This window comes from Tamandua tetradactyla, chromosome 7 (assembly GCF_023851605.1).
Source record: "Tamandua tetradactyla isolate mTamTet1 chromosome 7, mTamTet1.pri, whole genome shotgun sequence".
NCBI lineage: Eukaryota > Metazoa > Chordata > Mammalia > Pilosa > Myrmecophagidae > Tamandua > Tamandua tetradactyla.
Window position 1 is genome coordinate 163,352,163 of NC_135333.1, and position 17,000 is coordinate 163,369,162.

The 17,000-nt window shown below is 39.8% G+C and overlaps 1 protein-coding gene across 3 annotated transcripts in view; it reads left to right on the plus strand.

Annotated features, from left to right (window-relative positions):
* CRADD (CARD and death domain containing adaptor protein) overlaps nt 1–9,980 on the plus strand; it is a 262,555-nt gene extending 252,575 nt beyond the window's left edge. For all 3 annotated transcript variants that reach the window (XM_077111609.1, XM_077111608.1, XM_077111610.1), the window contains exon 3: nt 9,277–9,980. In XM_077111609.1, coding sequence (XP_076967724.1) covers nt 9,277–9,578 — 302 coding nt within the window. In that variant the 3' untranslated portion in view covers nt 9,579–9,980. The remainder of the gene's footprint in view (nt 1–9,276) is intronic.
* The last annotated feature ends 7,020 nt before the right edge of the window (nt 9,981–17,000 follow it).

Sequence of the window (17,000 nt, forward strand, 5' to 3'; positions counted from 1 at the left end):
GCGAGAGTCGGGGACAGGTGCTGTAGCTGCTGCGAGAGTCGAGAGTCGGGGACAGGTGCTGTAGCTGCTGCGAGAGTCGGGGACAGGTGCTGTAACTGCTGCGTAGAGAGAAGATTTTACTGCTCTTTACCATAATTTATCAACCTTTTCCTCCTACTCCTCCCTGGATGCTTTTTACAGTATTTTTCTGGCCTCTGGAGTTTCAAAATAGTTATTTCAGACAGTTTCTAACTGTTTAATAATTGTTTTGGTGGAAGGACTGAGTCCTGGAGCTCCCTAGTCTACCATTACCCCAGAAATCTCTGCTTCATTCTCTTTTCATTTAAAATTTCAGTTGAAACATTTGACTGACCTTTGCACCTTGTAGGTAATTAACATTTTTTGCTTAAAGAATGATTTCTTTATCCTGGAAATTCATAATTTAACTAGGATATGCTTTGCAGTTGATTGTTCTATATCAATTTTTCCTTAAGTATAGTATACTCTTTTGATTTAGGGATTCTGTTGCTTATAAATTTTAGGGATATTTTCTAGTATTAGAGCTTGAATACTTGAGCCAGATTTTCTACTTCAGGGATGCCTGTTAACCTTTTAATGGGCTATATTTTTCTCTCCTCCACATCTATCATTTTTTTCTTTGATTGCTTTAGTTTTCTGCCTTTCTTCTGAATATAGTAATTTTATTTTGAATCATGTTAATTCTGTTCCTTGGTGTTTCTAATTTATTTCTTAGTTTCATTATGATGCTGTTTTGGTCCTCAGTTTATCACGCTAGCAGAGCAAATTTCTTTTTGCTCTCATTTTGTTATTTGATCATCTCATAATTAAAATAGTCCTTGTTTTATTATATTCCTGTTCCTACTATGTTCTTGTTAAATTGTTCTATGACACAAAATAATTTCTCTTATTCCTTGGGGACTGTGGATTTTTGTAGGTTTCTTTTTGTCAATTTTTCCTACATAATGTCCCTTTCATTCTGCCATATTTACCCAGAAGCCATCCTGGGGGTCTGTCTATCTTTCCAACTCTTTTCAAATTAATAATAGGTATGGGAGGAGAGAACTTACTGCGGTCCAATTCAAGGGTAGCAGCCTACCCCTAACGTTGACACTATTTTACTGTTATGGAGTCAACTGCTTTTTTATTTTCTATAAATTCTGAGATCATGCAACGTAATTTCTTTGCTTTTTAAATGCTAAGTCAAGCACAAGTAGGAGCACCTGGTAACACCATAGCTAAGGCATAGGGACCAGAGCTGAATGGATTCTGTGTTGTATTTTAATGAATTAATCCTTGTACTTCATTCATCTATCCAGCAAATATTTATTGAGTGCTTGCTATGTTGTAGGCACTATTCTGAGTGTCTGGGACACATCATTAAACAAAACCAACAAAGTTCCTCTGCTTGTAAGGAGTTTATATTCTAGCAGGGATGAGTATATGGGATGAGGGGTAGACAGCAAAAATAAACATAATACATATATACATTATGGAAATGTTGGAAGATGACATGTACATAAGATATCCACTTATCATTAAGTATATAAGGGGGGATCACAAAGACGAGTAGGAGTTGTGATTGTGAATAGGGTGGTCAGATTGGTCTGCATTGAGAAGGGCACATCTGATGGAGGGAGTTAACAGAAGAGTATTCCAGGAAGAGGGAACAGCTGGTGCCTGGCCCTAAGGTTCGGGGATCACTGGCATGTCCAAGGAGCAGGATGAATGGTAAACTGATTCATCCATGTGGTAAATGTTCTATAAGAAAGAGTGGTCCAGCAAACTGTCAAATGAACTTTTGAAGTTTTAATGTTGTTTTGAAGAAAATTATTATACCAATATTTATCTTACCTTTTTTGCTATGGAAGGATAAGTTTCCAGGTATGGTCTTGAAAAGCAGAAAAAAATATAAAGCCATTACTAACCCCCCTCCAAAAAAGTGATTTAATAAGTGAATAATTGTTGATTTAATGAGGAATCTAAAAATATAAGTTCTGCCTGCAGAAAATAACAAAACTGCTTTTTAAAAAAGATAGTATACCATGATATATCTAAACGAGATCTTGAAAATCATCTAAGTGATCTTTTACAAATGCGCAAATAGTCTGAGAGAGACTAAATGACATACCCCAAGTCATATGCCTAGCTGGTGGCAGATTCAGATTTAGATAACAGATTCATATTGTTAATCCAGAGCTGTACTCACCCTACTTCCTACCCTTTTAATTCAGTGAAAATTCAATTACTGCAAACAGTTTTGTTGTTGGCCTTCCACAGGTTTGATAGTTGAGTCACATTTTACATATTTTACGATATGTAAAATTTATTTGTACTTTGCAGCAAGGTCTTGTTATTTGAAGTGGGACATCACCTCATCATTCTGGGAATCAGTTGTAGGGAGATGAGACAGTATATTTCTCCACCTGTCTGTGAGGGCTAGATTGTTCTTTGTGATTATGTCAGAACAAAGAAGTCTAATTAGTTTTCTTTTCAAGGTGCTTTTCTTTTCTTTCTAGGCAGCCAACCCCTCAGCCAAAGAGATTTCTCCTCAAAGCCATTGTACTCAGTTCTTAAAATTGCTATCCTGTTTCCAACACAGTCACTTTTATAAAGAACTCAAGTGTGCTTATGCTATTTCCACTAATACTGCAACATAACTGATGTTAGAAACGGAGTTTTAGATTAAGAAACCTCTCTTTATCCTAGACCCCTGACTGTAGGCTTACCTGACTCTCCTACAGTCATGTACCTGACTACTCTGCCTCTTCTTTAGGCCTTGGCCTTCAGCCTCTGAATTGTGCTTTTGAACCATGCATAATTTCTCTTCACAGGTCACCTTTAAGGTGGGCACATACCACAGGGTTCAGGGTAAATAGGAGGAGGTTGACCAGATGGGACTCTCTTCAGTCAGAGAACCTACTCCCAGCAGGAGCAGCCCAAGGAGTTCTTTCCGCACAAAGATTTGTGAGAGAGATGGCTTTACTTTCAAACAAACAAACAAAAGTCAGAAACTTGATTTGGAGGATCTTTTTGTTTTGGGAATATCATCAGTTCTTTGAACAGTGCACTTTTTGCTCAACAAGGGGCCGTATGTTGGGAGAGGAGATTGCAGGAGTAGAAGACATGGTCTGTGTCCCAAGGAGCTTAGGAGACAGCAATGACACATCTGAAACATAGGAAAGTTACATGTGGAATTTTAGATCTGACTCCAAATGCAGTAGGAGTTGAAAAGGAGATTTTTAGGTGTGAGGAAGAGTAAATAGTTGGAGAAGGAAGGGGGAACATTACACTGTTTTCATTCCTGGAGCGACCACAGGGAAGGAGCTGGGAAGGGCGGTAGGGGTGAGGGTGTGGACTGTTCATGCGCATTCTTGGTTTTATTGCAGTAGATGCTCAGAGTATGTTGTTGCTTTAGAAACTGATGAGTTTTAACTTCACTGAGTAAAAAAAGGTAAATTTCTGCTTAAGGTATTTAAAACCAGAGTGGTCATTCTTGTGCCACACTGTGTGTTGGTTCCTGACTGGGTTGGATCTGCCTACCCCAGGGTATGTGGATACGTGTGCTTGGAATGGGGTGGGGGTATAACTAGCACTGAGTGCAGGCCAGGGATGCTGAAGGCGCTACAGCAGTGACTGGGGACAACCCTGCACAATCGATTGCCCTGTCTGAAGTGCCAATGGTACACTTATTGAGCAACACTGAACCCAAACTTCAGTCATTTGGGTTCTACCTGTATAATTTTTGCCATATCTGTGTCTGACCTGTGCTACCAGTATAATGCTTTTCTTTAAATTTATTCATTTTTTTTACCTTTATCCTTGTAATCATGGATTTGAAATGCTATTTATACTTTTTCCTAATATTATTAAAATAGATATCTTAATATTTAGATCTGACTCCAAATGCAGTAGGAATTGAATAGGAAATTTTTACAAAATTCTCATCCATGTGATATTATCTAGTATTCCACTAGTGGAGTGCACATTGAGCTTGGGAAACAGAGGCTAGATGGCCACAAATTGAATTAATTTATACTTGACCTAATTTTTTTTTTTGCATGGGCAGGCACCGGGAAGTTTGACCTAATTTTATGTAGTATACACTTGGGAATCAACATCTCAGGACTCTCATTTTAAAGTAACTTTGTATTCAGCAGAATTCACAAGTTGAAAGGCCCCTGTGAAGCTGCTTTTCCAAATAGAGGTCAAATGGCAGAAACCACCCATATTGTTTTTTTTACAGGTACAGGCATCAGTTTGAAGGATTTGATTTGCTTTTGGGGAAGCAGTGCTTGTGTGCCAGTTTTCTTTGTTGCACCAATATCCAAAGACATGGCTCCCAGATACTTGGCCTTATATAAGGGGCATGTGTCCTTGAAAGTATGAAAGAATGAGAGCAAAATCTGCCCACATTTCCAAATAATTGACCCAAGCATATGTTGCATTAATAAGTGGACAGGAGTCAGAGAGAATGATGACACTGTAGCAAGACCAAAGATATTCCCCCCCCATAATCCAATAAAATGAATCAAAAGCAATTAAAGACAAAAACTAACCTAGTCCCAAATCCACCAGTAACACTCAAACAAAAAACCAGATTATAGTTTTATACCATGTCCTTTGAACAGTGATAGACAAGGAAAGAACCACCCCACCCTGACTGCTCAGAAGGAAAGAAGGAAAGGAGAAAGAAGCTGAGGTATAAAATTCTGAGCATGTCCACTGATACAGATGAGTGTGAAGGAAGCTGATTGTCTGGTTTGCATGGCTGCTGTAACAAAGTATCACAGAATAGTTGGCTTAACGAACAGAAATGTATTAGTTTATGGTTCTGGAGGCTAGAATTCTGAAATCAAGGTGTTGGCAGGGCATGTCCTCTTAAAGCGGAGAATCCATGCCTTTCCTTTCCCTTGACTTCTTAGTTACAGTGGGTGACTGGCAATCCATGGTGTTCCTTGGCTTGTCTGCCTCATCACATGGCTGTCTCTCTGTCTCTGTCTTACTGTGCCCAAATTTCACCAGTGATAATGGATTGAGGCCCATCCTAATCCAATTTGTCCTCTTCTTAACTAATATCATCTTCAAAAATTCTGATTACAAATATGCTTACATTCACAAGACCAGGAGTTAGGACTTGAGCATTTTTTGGGGAGTGACAAAATTCAATCAATCCTACTGGCTGAGGAAGTAAGTCCACAAGCCTTGGTGTATACCAAGAAAAACCCTCAACAAAGAAAGATGACCCAGAGCAGGTTGTCTTCTGTGCTTGGTTAGGGGAAGGAGACCAAACTAATGTGTGTGCCCTGGCTAGGCAAAGCAGGCTCTGGTATAAGACAGGTAAGTAGCTTCCAAAAAAGAGAACAAAGCATAACTTCCCTACCCCCAGCAAGGACAGGCCCAGTGAGTCCTGCCTCTCTTCCAGGGCAGTAACTCAGGCTGCAGCCAAGTGAATGGAAATCCACAGTCAACTTCAAACTGTATTAATAGTTCAAACTGTATTAATGGGGAGAAAGGCCGCTGGTCCCATAAAAAGTGAGGAGAGTGTCATGGATATATCAACTCCTATAACAGAGCAAACAGAACTGGTCTGGACAGAGATGTTCATGTGAAGTGCAAACAAGATGAAGATAAGTATAATGACAGCTAAGTGAAGATGCTACAGTACAGGAATGAATGAAAGGAACATATCTTGCAAAACTAAACATACAACCAATCTGGCCATAAAGAAAACCCAGTGTAAGAAAACTCAACCTATTAGTAGTACTTCATGCTATAGAAGACTCAGTGTGCATCTGGGGGAAACATTTTAAAATGAAGTCATGATAAAATAACAGAATGGGATTTTTTTAAAGATAGGTTGAAACTGAGAATGAAAACACCACACAAGGTGAATAAATGGATTGGAATCAGGGAAAATCAGAATAGAAATGGCTGAAAGTCAAAGGAATGGCATGGAGGGGGTGAGGGGGTAAGATAATCACAGGAAGGGAACTAAAGCGATAAGAGGAGAGGATGGCCACAGAGACTAGGCAAAGCCATCTAGTGGAGAGCAGAAAGAGAATGCAGAACTATAACCTGGAATGATTTATCTTTTGAGAGGATGGAGGAACTGGATCTTTGGTCAGAAGGTTGTTGTGGATCCAACTCAGGTTCTCCACCGGAGGCACATGGATGCCAATCCAGACACTGGGGTTCAAAGGGGAGAGTGTATAGCCACATGAAGTGAGGAGAACAAATGGTCTGTGGGCCTAAAATCTGTCTTGCTGAACTGCAGTAGCTAAAAATTTTATAGTATCAAAAGATGGGCAGGTTTTAGGATAATGAGAATGATGGCTCTAGATGATGAAGTTGGAGATGGTCTGATGGTTGAGCATGCACAGATTGATTACATGCTGAATCACAGAAACTATGTAAGAAAATGGCAGCCTTAACATGATGATGTGAATGATTTTTAATATTATGATGAGGTATAGCTCACTTATGGTTTAAAGTTTAAGCTTCTGCACATGTTGGGTAGGCCAAGTTTGATTAGATCTAGCTTCGTTCAGATAGCTGAGCTATTTGTGAGGGTCAGCTCTGGGCTGACTTGAGTTCCTTCATTAACAAACATTAGGGGCTGTCCTTATGAGCATAAGACTCCAAAGTTGTAAAATAAGATAAGGGGGTACAAGTGGGGCCAGTCACGAGGTTTTTAAAATCACAAAAGAAAGGTTATATAGTTATAGAATCATAATCAAAGATCCAGGCATCTGGGTTACAGTTCAGTGGGTTTCAGTAATTCCAGGTATTTCCTTTTGACTATGCTAAAATATACTAGAAAGTAAGAAAAGGGCATCTTTGAAATGATTCAGTTATCATAATTATTTGTTAACTCTTAATTTCTTGGTTACAAGATCATGCAGCATACCTGGAAAAGCAGATATAAAATGACAAAGATATATATGCCCTGGTCTAAAGTTGTAGTATCTCCAGAAAGAAAAAGCAAGCTACACAAAATGAAGACTGATCAAAATTCTCTACACCAATATTCCTCACCATAAAATATGAGCAATATGTAAGGGGAATAAATTATGAAAATTATATTATAATTCTTAATTATGATATCAAAATAATATAAAATATTAAAGTAATATAACTATACAAGTATTATTATTAGAAATATTGTCATTATCAAGAGTCAAGGCAATAAGCAGACAGCCTGGACCTAAAGGAAGTTAGGGAATATAGTACCCATGAACATTTCTTGAGAAAACCACCCTAAGAAGAAATTGACTCTTATTCAAATTGAAACAACAAACTCAGGAGTAGAAGAGCCTTGGTTAAAAAAATAATAACTACCACAAAAGCCATGGGTGAGCATTTAAACCATTATAGTACAGTCTTAAGGGTAACCAACTGAGAGGATTATGGTTTACAGAAGAGAGTGTAAATATTATGCACCCGGATAAACTAAGAATGATATAAGCAACAAAAGTCAGAAAATGTGAAGAAAGGGAGAAGAAATGTTGTGTTAATTATAGAGCATTAATAAGAAAATATGTAGTCTCTTAGGTTTTAATAATCTTCTTTCCCCCTAATGTTAAATCTTTTGTGTTTAAAAAAAAAGTGTTTAACTGCAGGTCAGAAAGCCATATAGTGTCAAATCTACTTCTTTTCCTCCTGTTAAATTTAAGCAAAATAAAGCAAATATGTTAATTAAAGCAAATTTAATAGCTCTTATTAGAAAAAGGCTATTATATAATAATTTGTAATGAAATCATTGCCATCTACCTATTTTTCTAAGAGAATGTGTGCACAAAGAGATATCCAGAATGATATTCACCAACTGTAAATACAATGGTGGGTGTATTGGATGACTTACTGCTTTCTTCTTTGGACTTTTTTTGTGTGTGTGTTGCTTGAATTTTTAACAAGTCCATATTTTTGAAAACCATAAAATCATTACAATTAATATAAAATTTTGGTCAGTAGCTTCTTGGTCATTAGAAAAAAAGTTGCAGTGTTGACAAATACAAGAGTCCTTGACAGTAGTTTTCCAGTTCATGCCTAAGGTGTTTGGCAACTGCCTAGAGGCTAAAGGCATTTGCAGTGGAAAACTTTAGCCATTCTAATAGGATGCCTTTTGCTTTATTATTAAATTCATAAATCAAAACTGTGCACTGGTGAGAATGGCCCAAATCCCTGTGATGCTGATGGACAGGAGGTGGAGTACACTGTGCTATATCTATCCTACAAATGTCTGAACCAGAAAAACTGTCTTTTAGTCCTGGCCTAACCGATTACCATAATGTCGGATATTTGGATACTCTCTCAATCTTTGAACATTTGCCATTGTGAACTTTCTCTTCCTTGAATGTGCTATGCTCACCTGCCTCAGGGCCTTTGCACTATAAGAACTAGGTTAGGTGCACCTGCCACTGCTTATGCTCAGCAGGTTTATGATCACTTCCTCAATGTCAGGCATCCTACCCACGAGCCTTAGGGAGACCGGATTCTAGTTTAGCAAGTGGAAGGTCAGGTTCTCTCATTGCCCCTCTGCAGCACATGCTTTCTTTTCCTCTCTGGGCTCTGCCAGCTTGGAAACTCGACTCTAGTGGCCTATGTGGCTAACGGAAATCGCTCTCTTCATTTCCTGCTAGCTCGGCCTCTACATTTTGTTTTGTTTTGTTTTGTTCAGCAGGTCTTCGGTTCCTGTTCTGTTAGAAACTGCATATTTTCTTGGTAGTTCAAGTTTAAGTTTATCAGAAGAGAGTGGCTGTTTGGTTCTGCCCACTACCTGCCAGTACTGGCCACCCCTGCGGAGCCCAGTGGTCACAGCCTTTGGATCAAGCCTGTCCCTGGGCCCACAGACCAGCGCCACAGGGTGCTGGGGGCGTGCAGCATTCCTGCGTTTCCTAGAACACCTTGCTTGGCCCCTCTGATAAAACATATTGAAGTGAGAAAAGGCATGTTTCAAAGTAGTGTGTACAATGTGATCCTAAATGTACGTTTTATATATTAAGAACTGAAAGAAAATAGACCAAAATATCATGGGTTTCTCTGGGGGGATTCCTAGTTATTTTTATTTTTTTGTTCCTAACTTTTCTGTAATAAGCATTAGCATAGACACCACACTCCATTTCTTAATCACTTTGTATGGCATTGTACGAAGCCATCCCCAAGAGTCCAGGAAAAGGTGGCCCGTGCCTCTGTCTGCTTCTCCCGCCATTCCCTGGTGTTGCCCCCAGATGATGTGCTTGCATACTCACCGCGCCTTTCTGTCTCGTTCTTCCCTAGACGACGGGATGGCTGCAGTGCCCGCCCACCTCCTCAACAGCACCCCCTCGGACCGGCAGATCAACCGGCTGGCCCAGCGGCTGGGCGCCGAGTGGGAGCCCGTGGTGCTGTCGCTGGGCCTGTCACCGGCGGACGTGTACCGCTGCAAGGCCAACCACCCGCACAACGTGCAGTCGCAGATCGTGGAGGCCTTCGTGCGCTGGCGCCAGCGCTGCGGGAGCCGGGCCACGCTCCAGAGCCTGCACGAGGGTCTCAAGGCCACCGAGGTGGACGGCTCGGTGCTGCGGCACATGCTGGAGTGACGGCGCCCCCGTCCCCAGGCCTTCTGTGCCGGCTCCTGATTGCTGCTCCGAGCAGGTGGTGGTTTTAAAGGAGTCTTTGTTTTTAGTGATTCTTAGATGGAAGGAGACAACAGGGTTTCCACCTGGCATTACTTGAAAGGCTGGGTTACTCAGTACATCTCCCACCTTGGCCCCACGAATCATTGTTTTTAATTGCTCAAGGATTATGTGTAATTGTGTAGTTTTGTGTGGTTGCCTTTTAAAGAACTGGTACATCATAGCAGCTTTAAAAAAAAGTGTTTGTCACATTACATGCAGGTGTCCTAAACATAAAACGTCCACTTTTATGTTGCCTGGAAACTGAACTGTGGGCTTTGCTATTAATATGGATGATGATAATAAAATGTGTATTACTATATATAATGTGTCCCTTTCATGAGAATGCTTTTTTCCCTTATGCTTGTATTTCATAGATTAAGGATGGAAAATTACAGTAATCATTTCTTTGGAATGTAATGGATAGTGACAATGAAATTATTGCTTTCTTCATGCAAGATAAATAACTCAGGCAGAATGTCTGTATTAAATTTGAGACACTAAATCTCCTTACCAATTCAAGTACTAGCATGCATACCTGAGCCCTTCATCTTTATAAGATTGCTTAAGAAAATCCTATGCAGTTTATTTAAAGGATTTAGTTGGGAGACAAAAGGGGATGTGGTCTTTCAATTGAAGCCATGATGAGTGAAGTGTTGTGCTCCTGAGGAGTATGGTGCAGTCTTGTGTCCTTTTACTCACCACAACACACAGTGTTTGCAAAATGCCTTATTGTCTATAAGGCTTTTCATTTGTGTGATCTTATCTGGACCTCACAGCATTCCTATGAGGTAGGTAAGCAGGAGCGGTTAGCTTTGGTCTGTAAAGAGAATCAGTGATCAGCCAGGGGTGAAGGAGTTAGAATGTATCTTTAATGCGGTGGTCTGATCAACCCTTTCCAACCCCTGCTTCCTCTCCTGCCTCTCTTACATGCTTATCTAAGAAGCATGAGTTCTGGTTTCCCCTTACTAGCTCTGCCACCTTGGACAAGTTACTTAACCTTTCTAAACCTCATTTTCCTCGTTGTAGACTAGGGAAATGATTGTACGCTCCTCCAGGACTTTTGTGATGGTTAAAGGCAGACATGTATATACCAAGAGCTCATCCAGAGCAGGGCCCAAATTTAACTTTCAGGAAACAGTAGCTGCAAATATATCTAAACCTGGGGCTCACAGACAAAGCTGAGTAGTGGCCGAAGCTGAGGCTGCTGTAAAGAGGAACTGCTATTGCCACCTTTCTTGCTAAGCTTTAAAGTGTGGTTGTGATGTGACTTTATTAAGTTTACCATGAGTCCAGTCAAGAGAGGGAGATGTGAACATTCCTAATCTGTGATTCGTCCTTTTAATGACTAGGAAATTTATTTCCTAATCCTCACCTAAGAACTTTTTCAAAAGTGAAAAAATTGTGCTTTTCACCTTTCTCCATAAGGATGTGGAATGGTAGCTTTGAACATGATGTGGGTGCTCAGAAAAGATGATGGTGTGTTGATAATGTCCTTTCAGATGTCTGGAACCATTGTCCTTAATTAAAAAGATCAGTTATTTCATAATTCATTCTTTTATCCATCTACAAACAGGTCAAAGTGTGGTTGAATGGATCAAAGTCTACTGGCCTTATCAGCTCTAATTTTCTATTTCATAGCCCAGCCAATAATTCATTATCTTGCAGAGTTCTCACACTTTTAGCCACATCACTGCACCCACAGTGATAGACGGTACTCCGGTAGCATTTTCAATAAACTGTTCCTGTATTTTGAGGCTTAGTCTTGTTACTTCGCTATTCTTCCCTGAGTTTCCTAGCTTTTATTCTCACCAGAGTCACATTTATGGATGACTGAATATAGCTGGATTCTGCTCATGTGACTAAATTACATTTTAGAAGTGGGTTCTTATGGTTGGCGGGGTCATCTTCCCCACCATTCATAAGGAATTGATCATGCACAAAAGCTCCTCTGTGCTCTGTCAGCAGAGAGAGACCATTACGAAGGAGGAGCCTGGGATGGGCAGGGCAGGCAGGGCAGCGGGCCATTAGAGAGATCTGACCTGTCACCCTTAATGAAAGAGTGTCTTCACCATCAGATGGCAGCAGAAATGGCTTGGGCCTGTTCACATTCTTGCAGATTTACAGAGTGGAAGAGCAAAACATATAAGATAAACTACCTTGTTTTTACCTAGGACTCTGAGGAGTGATGCTATAAGGCATCTCCTACCTCCCAAGAGAATCTGTGCATACAAGGGATCCACACACTTTTGCATAGGAGAAGATTCTTCAGTTCCAGAGACTGCCTACCCCCAATAAAATTCTGAACAAGTGTAACAATGTGGCAAAATATTTGCAGGCACTGGCAAAAGCAAAGAGATAGATACACAGACAGATAGATAGATGATAGAAAAAAAAGAAAAAAGGCTTACTCCACTTTGGTTTGGGGTGTGTGCTTGTATGTATGTGCAAGAAATCGTGCCCCCTAAGTTAAAAAAATACAACTTCCTTAAATTTTCTCAGTGAAGATATGGTGCATGTTTATTATAGTAGTTTGACAAAATACCTATGTGCAAGAATAAGAAAATAAAATTACTTCTACTCCCATCTTCCAAAGAGAACTACTGTTATATCCTAGTTTCGGTCTATATCCTCTGGTTAGTTCCCTGTGCCTGTATATTCTTTTTTTTTTTTAATAGATAAGCACCAGGAAGTGAACCTGGGTGTATATTCTTTTTATAACAAAAATAGAATTACAATTACAGCTATTTTACTCTTAGTTTTTTTATTTAACATATATTTCCATATCATTATAGATTTTCCTAAACTAGTGATTGTCGATATCCTTTGTGTTTGGAGCACACTTTCAAGTCTATAATTTTTGGCAGCACATGTGAAGAGATTCAAAGACATGGAATACTAAGTCTAACAATGTCTCTACTGATAAAACATCCACCAAGATTCCACTTTTTGCTTGATCCTCCTTTAGGACGATATTGTTTGAGTAGAGCTGAGCTGTTTCCTGGCCCAACGATGCACTTCTTCAATCCTCAAAAAGCAAAGTTTAGTGCATTCCCACAAACATAGTTTGCTTTTTATCTCTTCCTTACAGCCAGATGTAGTGCCCTCTACACTGCGCTGTGTGGTCCACCCAGCACCGTACTCCCTTTCTATAATGTGCTCATTGAAATTTGGTGGCACATTAAAAAGAATTGATACTCCGACCTGTTGCTACTCTTCTAAAAAATCCATCCATTTTAGTGGTGGCATCCTTTTGCAACATATGAATGTGCTATCATTTGTTAACCAGTTCTCTGCAGAGGCACCTTTAGGTTGTTGTTGCTTTTTCACTATTTTAAACAGTGCTGCAAGGAAATCTTTGTGCTAAATCTTTATATTCTTCAGAAGTTACAATGGGCTGGATCCCTGTTTTTTTTGCTCTAAACATATTTAAATTTTATGTTAGCTTGAGTTATATAACAAAGGACCTCAAAATGAATTGGCCTAAAACAACCGTTTAGTTTAGCCTGCAATTCGATTAGCCGGCTACCCCTTTTTTCTGGTCTGGGCCAACGCTGCTGACCTCTGCTAGGCTCGCTCATGCCTCTGGTCAGCCGGCAGCTCGGCTGATCTAGGATCTCATATATCCACATCTCACATATCTGGTAAATGGCAGGAACAGGCCTGCAGTAACGGAGTATCTGGGCTGCATGTCTGTCTCTATCCATCAGGCACACACAGCCTTCACTGGGTGGTGGTAACAGGGGTCACTTGGCAGTGGTGGCCAGGCAAGAAGTCAAGCCCCAATGTGTGTGACCACTTTTCAAGCCTCTGCATGCATCCTTGTTGCAAATGTCTTGTTGGCCAAGGCAAGTCACAAGACCCTCCCAGAGTACTGTGTGGGAGGCCTCTATCAAAGGGCACAGTTAGGGGGAGGGGAAAAATTGGAATCCATTTTTACTCTCTACCATGTCCAATATTCTTAAATTGGGATTTCTGAGTCCTATTGAAAAGCAGAGTCGGACTCCTCCGGATCCCTTCCTCACATCACAGTAACGAGCAGGTCCTTCCTAGCTTGCCACTGTCCCCACCACCTACTGACCCCACGCCCTCCACCGTTGCACACAATACTTGGCCTCCACAGATATTTTATATTTATAACCTCCAGGCATATATCCATGATGATTCTTGGAATAAACTCCTACAAATGAAATTGCTGGGCTTAAAGGTTGAACATAGTTTTAAAAATGACTGATGGCTTTTGTTAGAGCAAAATATAGAGGATCTGGTTTTAAATGCCTGTTAACCCCACTAGACTTAGGTGACCTCCTGTGGAAGATGCTGCCGGGACATGCATGTGTATACACTAAGGCAACTAGGCACAAGGGTGAGTCTGCCTTCATCCCCAGGGGGTGGTAGATTAAATTAGGTACCTCTCCAAGAGATGTTCTTAATCTTAATCCACATTCCCATGAGTGAGTTTGTCTGTAAATAGAAACTTTTGAAGATGTCGTTATTAGTTAAGGTGTGACCAACTAAATCAGGTTTGACCTTAGGCCATATTAATGGAGACCTTATAAAGAGAAAGCTACACAGAGGAACTAGAAGTCAGCAGAAATTGGAAGAATAGACACAAAGAGAGAGCGATCACATAAAAATGCAAGTGAAGGGACCCCAAGAATTGTGGCAAGTCAGCACCAGAATGCTGCATAACCTTGCCGATACCATGATTTTAGACTTCTAGTATTCCAAACCACAACCAATAAATTACTGCTGTTCAGTCAACTCATTGTTCCTATTTGTCATAGCAGCCTGGCAAATAAGACACCAGGAACGATAGTTTTGAATGGAGACTCCCCCAATTCACTTATTCAACAAACACTTATTGAGAAGCTGTTGTAATCCAGTCATTCTGCTAAGTGGGAGGTGAAAAGATGACCAATGCACAGGCTTTCTCCTCTACAAGCTCGCAAGTTAGCTGATGGGACTGAAATGAATCTCTCATCATAACATGATGCAATAAAGTCCATGTCTCAAACTGAGTCTATAGGAACACAGAGGAGAAATTATTCTTTCTGCCTTGCTTCTTGGGAGACAGAAAGTATAGGGAATATTTAGATAAGGCTCCATTGCTTGGGTGAGTGACTCTACCTTTCTATGCCACAATTCCCATATATGTAAAATGTGTATAATCACTATACCGAGATGTGCTGGTTTGAAACTGTTCTGTACCTCAGAAAAGCCATGTTCTTTTAATACTGTCTTCTGGGTGCAGGCCTGTTGTGGGTGTGACCTTTTGATTAGGTTGTTTCCATGGAGATGTGACATACCCAATTTGAAATGAGTCTAATCTTTTTACTGGAGTCCTCTGTGAAGAGAATAAAAGGCAGAAAACATAGACAGAGCTCAGAACCAATACAGAGCAGAGAGATGCAAACCAAGTGAAAGATGCCTGAGGAAAGAAAATGCTCCAGTAGAGGCCAAAAAGACCCACAGGAGCTGAGAGCTATTTTGGAAACCAATCCAGGAGAGAAGGGCCAGCAGACATCATCTTGTGCCTTCTCATGTGACAGAGAAACCCCAGATGAGATTGACCTTTCTTTTTTTTTTTTTTTACCTTTTTTTATCATATAGTATAACATATATACAAAACAAAGAAATAAAAAAAGCAATAGTTTTCAAAGCACTCTTCAACAAGCAGTTACAAGACAGATCCCAGAGTCTGTCATGGGCTACCATATGATCTTCTCAGATTTTTCCTTCTAGCTGTCACAGATAATAGGAGGCTAGAAGGCTTAAATATTTTTTATCATCACAATCGACTTGTTCCCCTTCTTTTTTGTGTGAAAAATAGCATATACGTACAAAAAAGGTATCAATTTCAAAACACAGCACCATAATTAGTTGTAGAACATATTTCAGAGTTTGACATTGGTTGCAATTCCACAATTTTAGGTTTGTGTTTCTAGCTGCTCTAAAATACTGGAGATTAAAAGAGATAACATTTTAATGATTCAGCATTCATATTCATTTGTTAAATTCTATTTTCTCGGTATAACTCCACCATCACCTTTGATCTTTCCATCTCTAATATTACTTATAGACCCAATAGAGAACCACCTTACTCCATTCTATTCCCTTACATTGGAGTTCAACCTCAATAGCTAATGGTTCATCTATCTCTAGCTTCTCTGTATCTCTAAGTCCCCTATATTCTGCATTATAAGCCTCTGATTATGCCTTTATGCTGGTCATAAAAGTGGACTCATACAGTATCTATACTTTTGTGTCTGGCTAATTTCACTCAGCATTATGTCCTCAAGGCTCATCTATCTTGTCATGTGCTTCAGGATGTCATTTTGTCTTACTTCTGCATAATATCCCGTCATATGTATATACCACATTTTGTTGATTCACTCATCTGTTGATGGGCATTTGGTTTGTTTCCATCTTCTGGCGATTGTGAATAACGCTGCTATGAACATCGGTGTGCAAATGTCTGTTTGTGTTGTTGCTTTCAGCTCTTCTGGGTATATACCAAGTAGTGCTATTTCTGGGTCTCAGTCAACTTGATATTTAGTTTCCTAAGGAACCGCCAAACAATGTTCCATAGTGGCTGCACCATTTTACATTCCCATCAGCAGTGCATAAGTGTCCCAGTTTCTCCACATCATCTCCAACATTTATAGTTTCCTGTTTGTTTAATAGCAACCATTCTTATAGGTATGAGGTGGTATCTCATTGTAGTTTTGATCTGCATTTCCCTAATAGCCAGTGAAAATGAGCATCTCTTCGTGTGCTTTTGAGCAATCTGTACTTGCTCTTTAGAAAAATTCCTATTCATATCTTCAGCCCATTTTATAATTGGGTTGTTTGTTCTTTTGTTGTTGAGTTGTATTATTTCTTTGTATATAAAGGAAATTAAACCTTTGTCTAATATGTGATTTCAAAATATTTTCTCCCATTGAGTTGGCTGCTTCTTCACCTTTTTGACAAAGTCTTTTGAGGTACAGAAACATTTGATTTTGAGGAGTTCCCATTTATCTATTTTTTCTTTTGTTGCTTGTGCTTTGGATGTCAAGTTTAGGAAGCTACCTCCTATTACTAGGTCTTGAAGATGTTTCCCTACATTTTCTTCTAGAAGCTTTATGATGCTAGTTCTCATATTTAGGTGTTTGATTCATTTTGAGTTAACTTTTGTGTAGGGTATAAGAAAGGGGTCCTCCTTCATTCTCTTGGCTAGTGATATCCAGTTCTTCCATGCCCAGTTATTGAAAACTGTTTTGTCTCAGTTCAGAGGATTTGGGGGACTTGTCAAAAATCAGTTGATCATAGATTTGGTGGTCTATTTCTGCACTCTCAATTCAA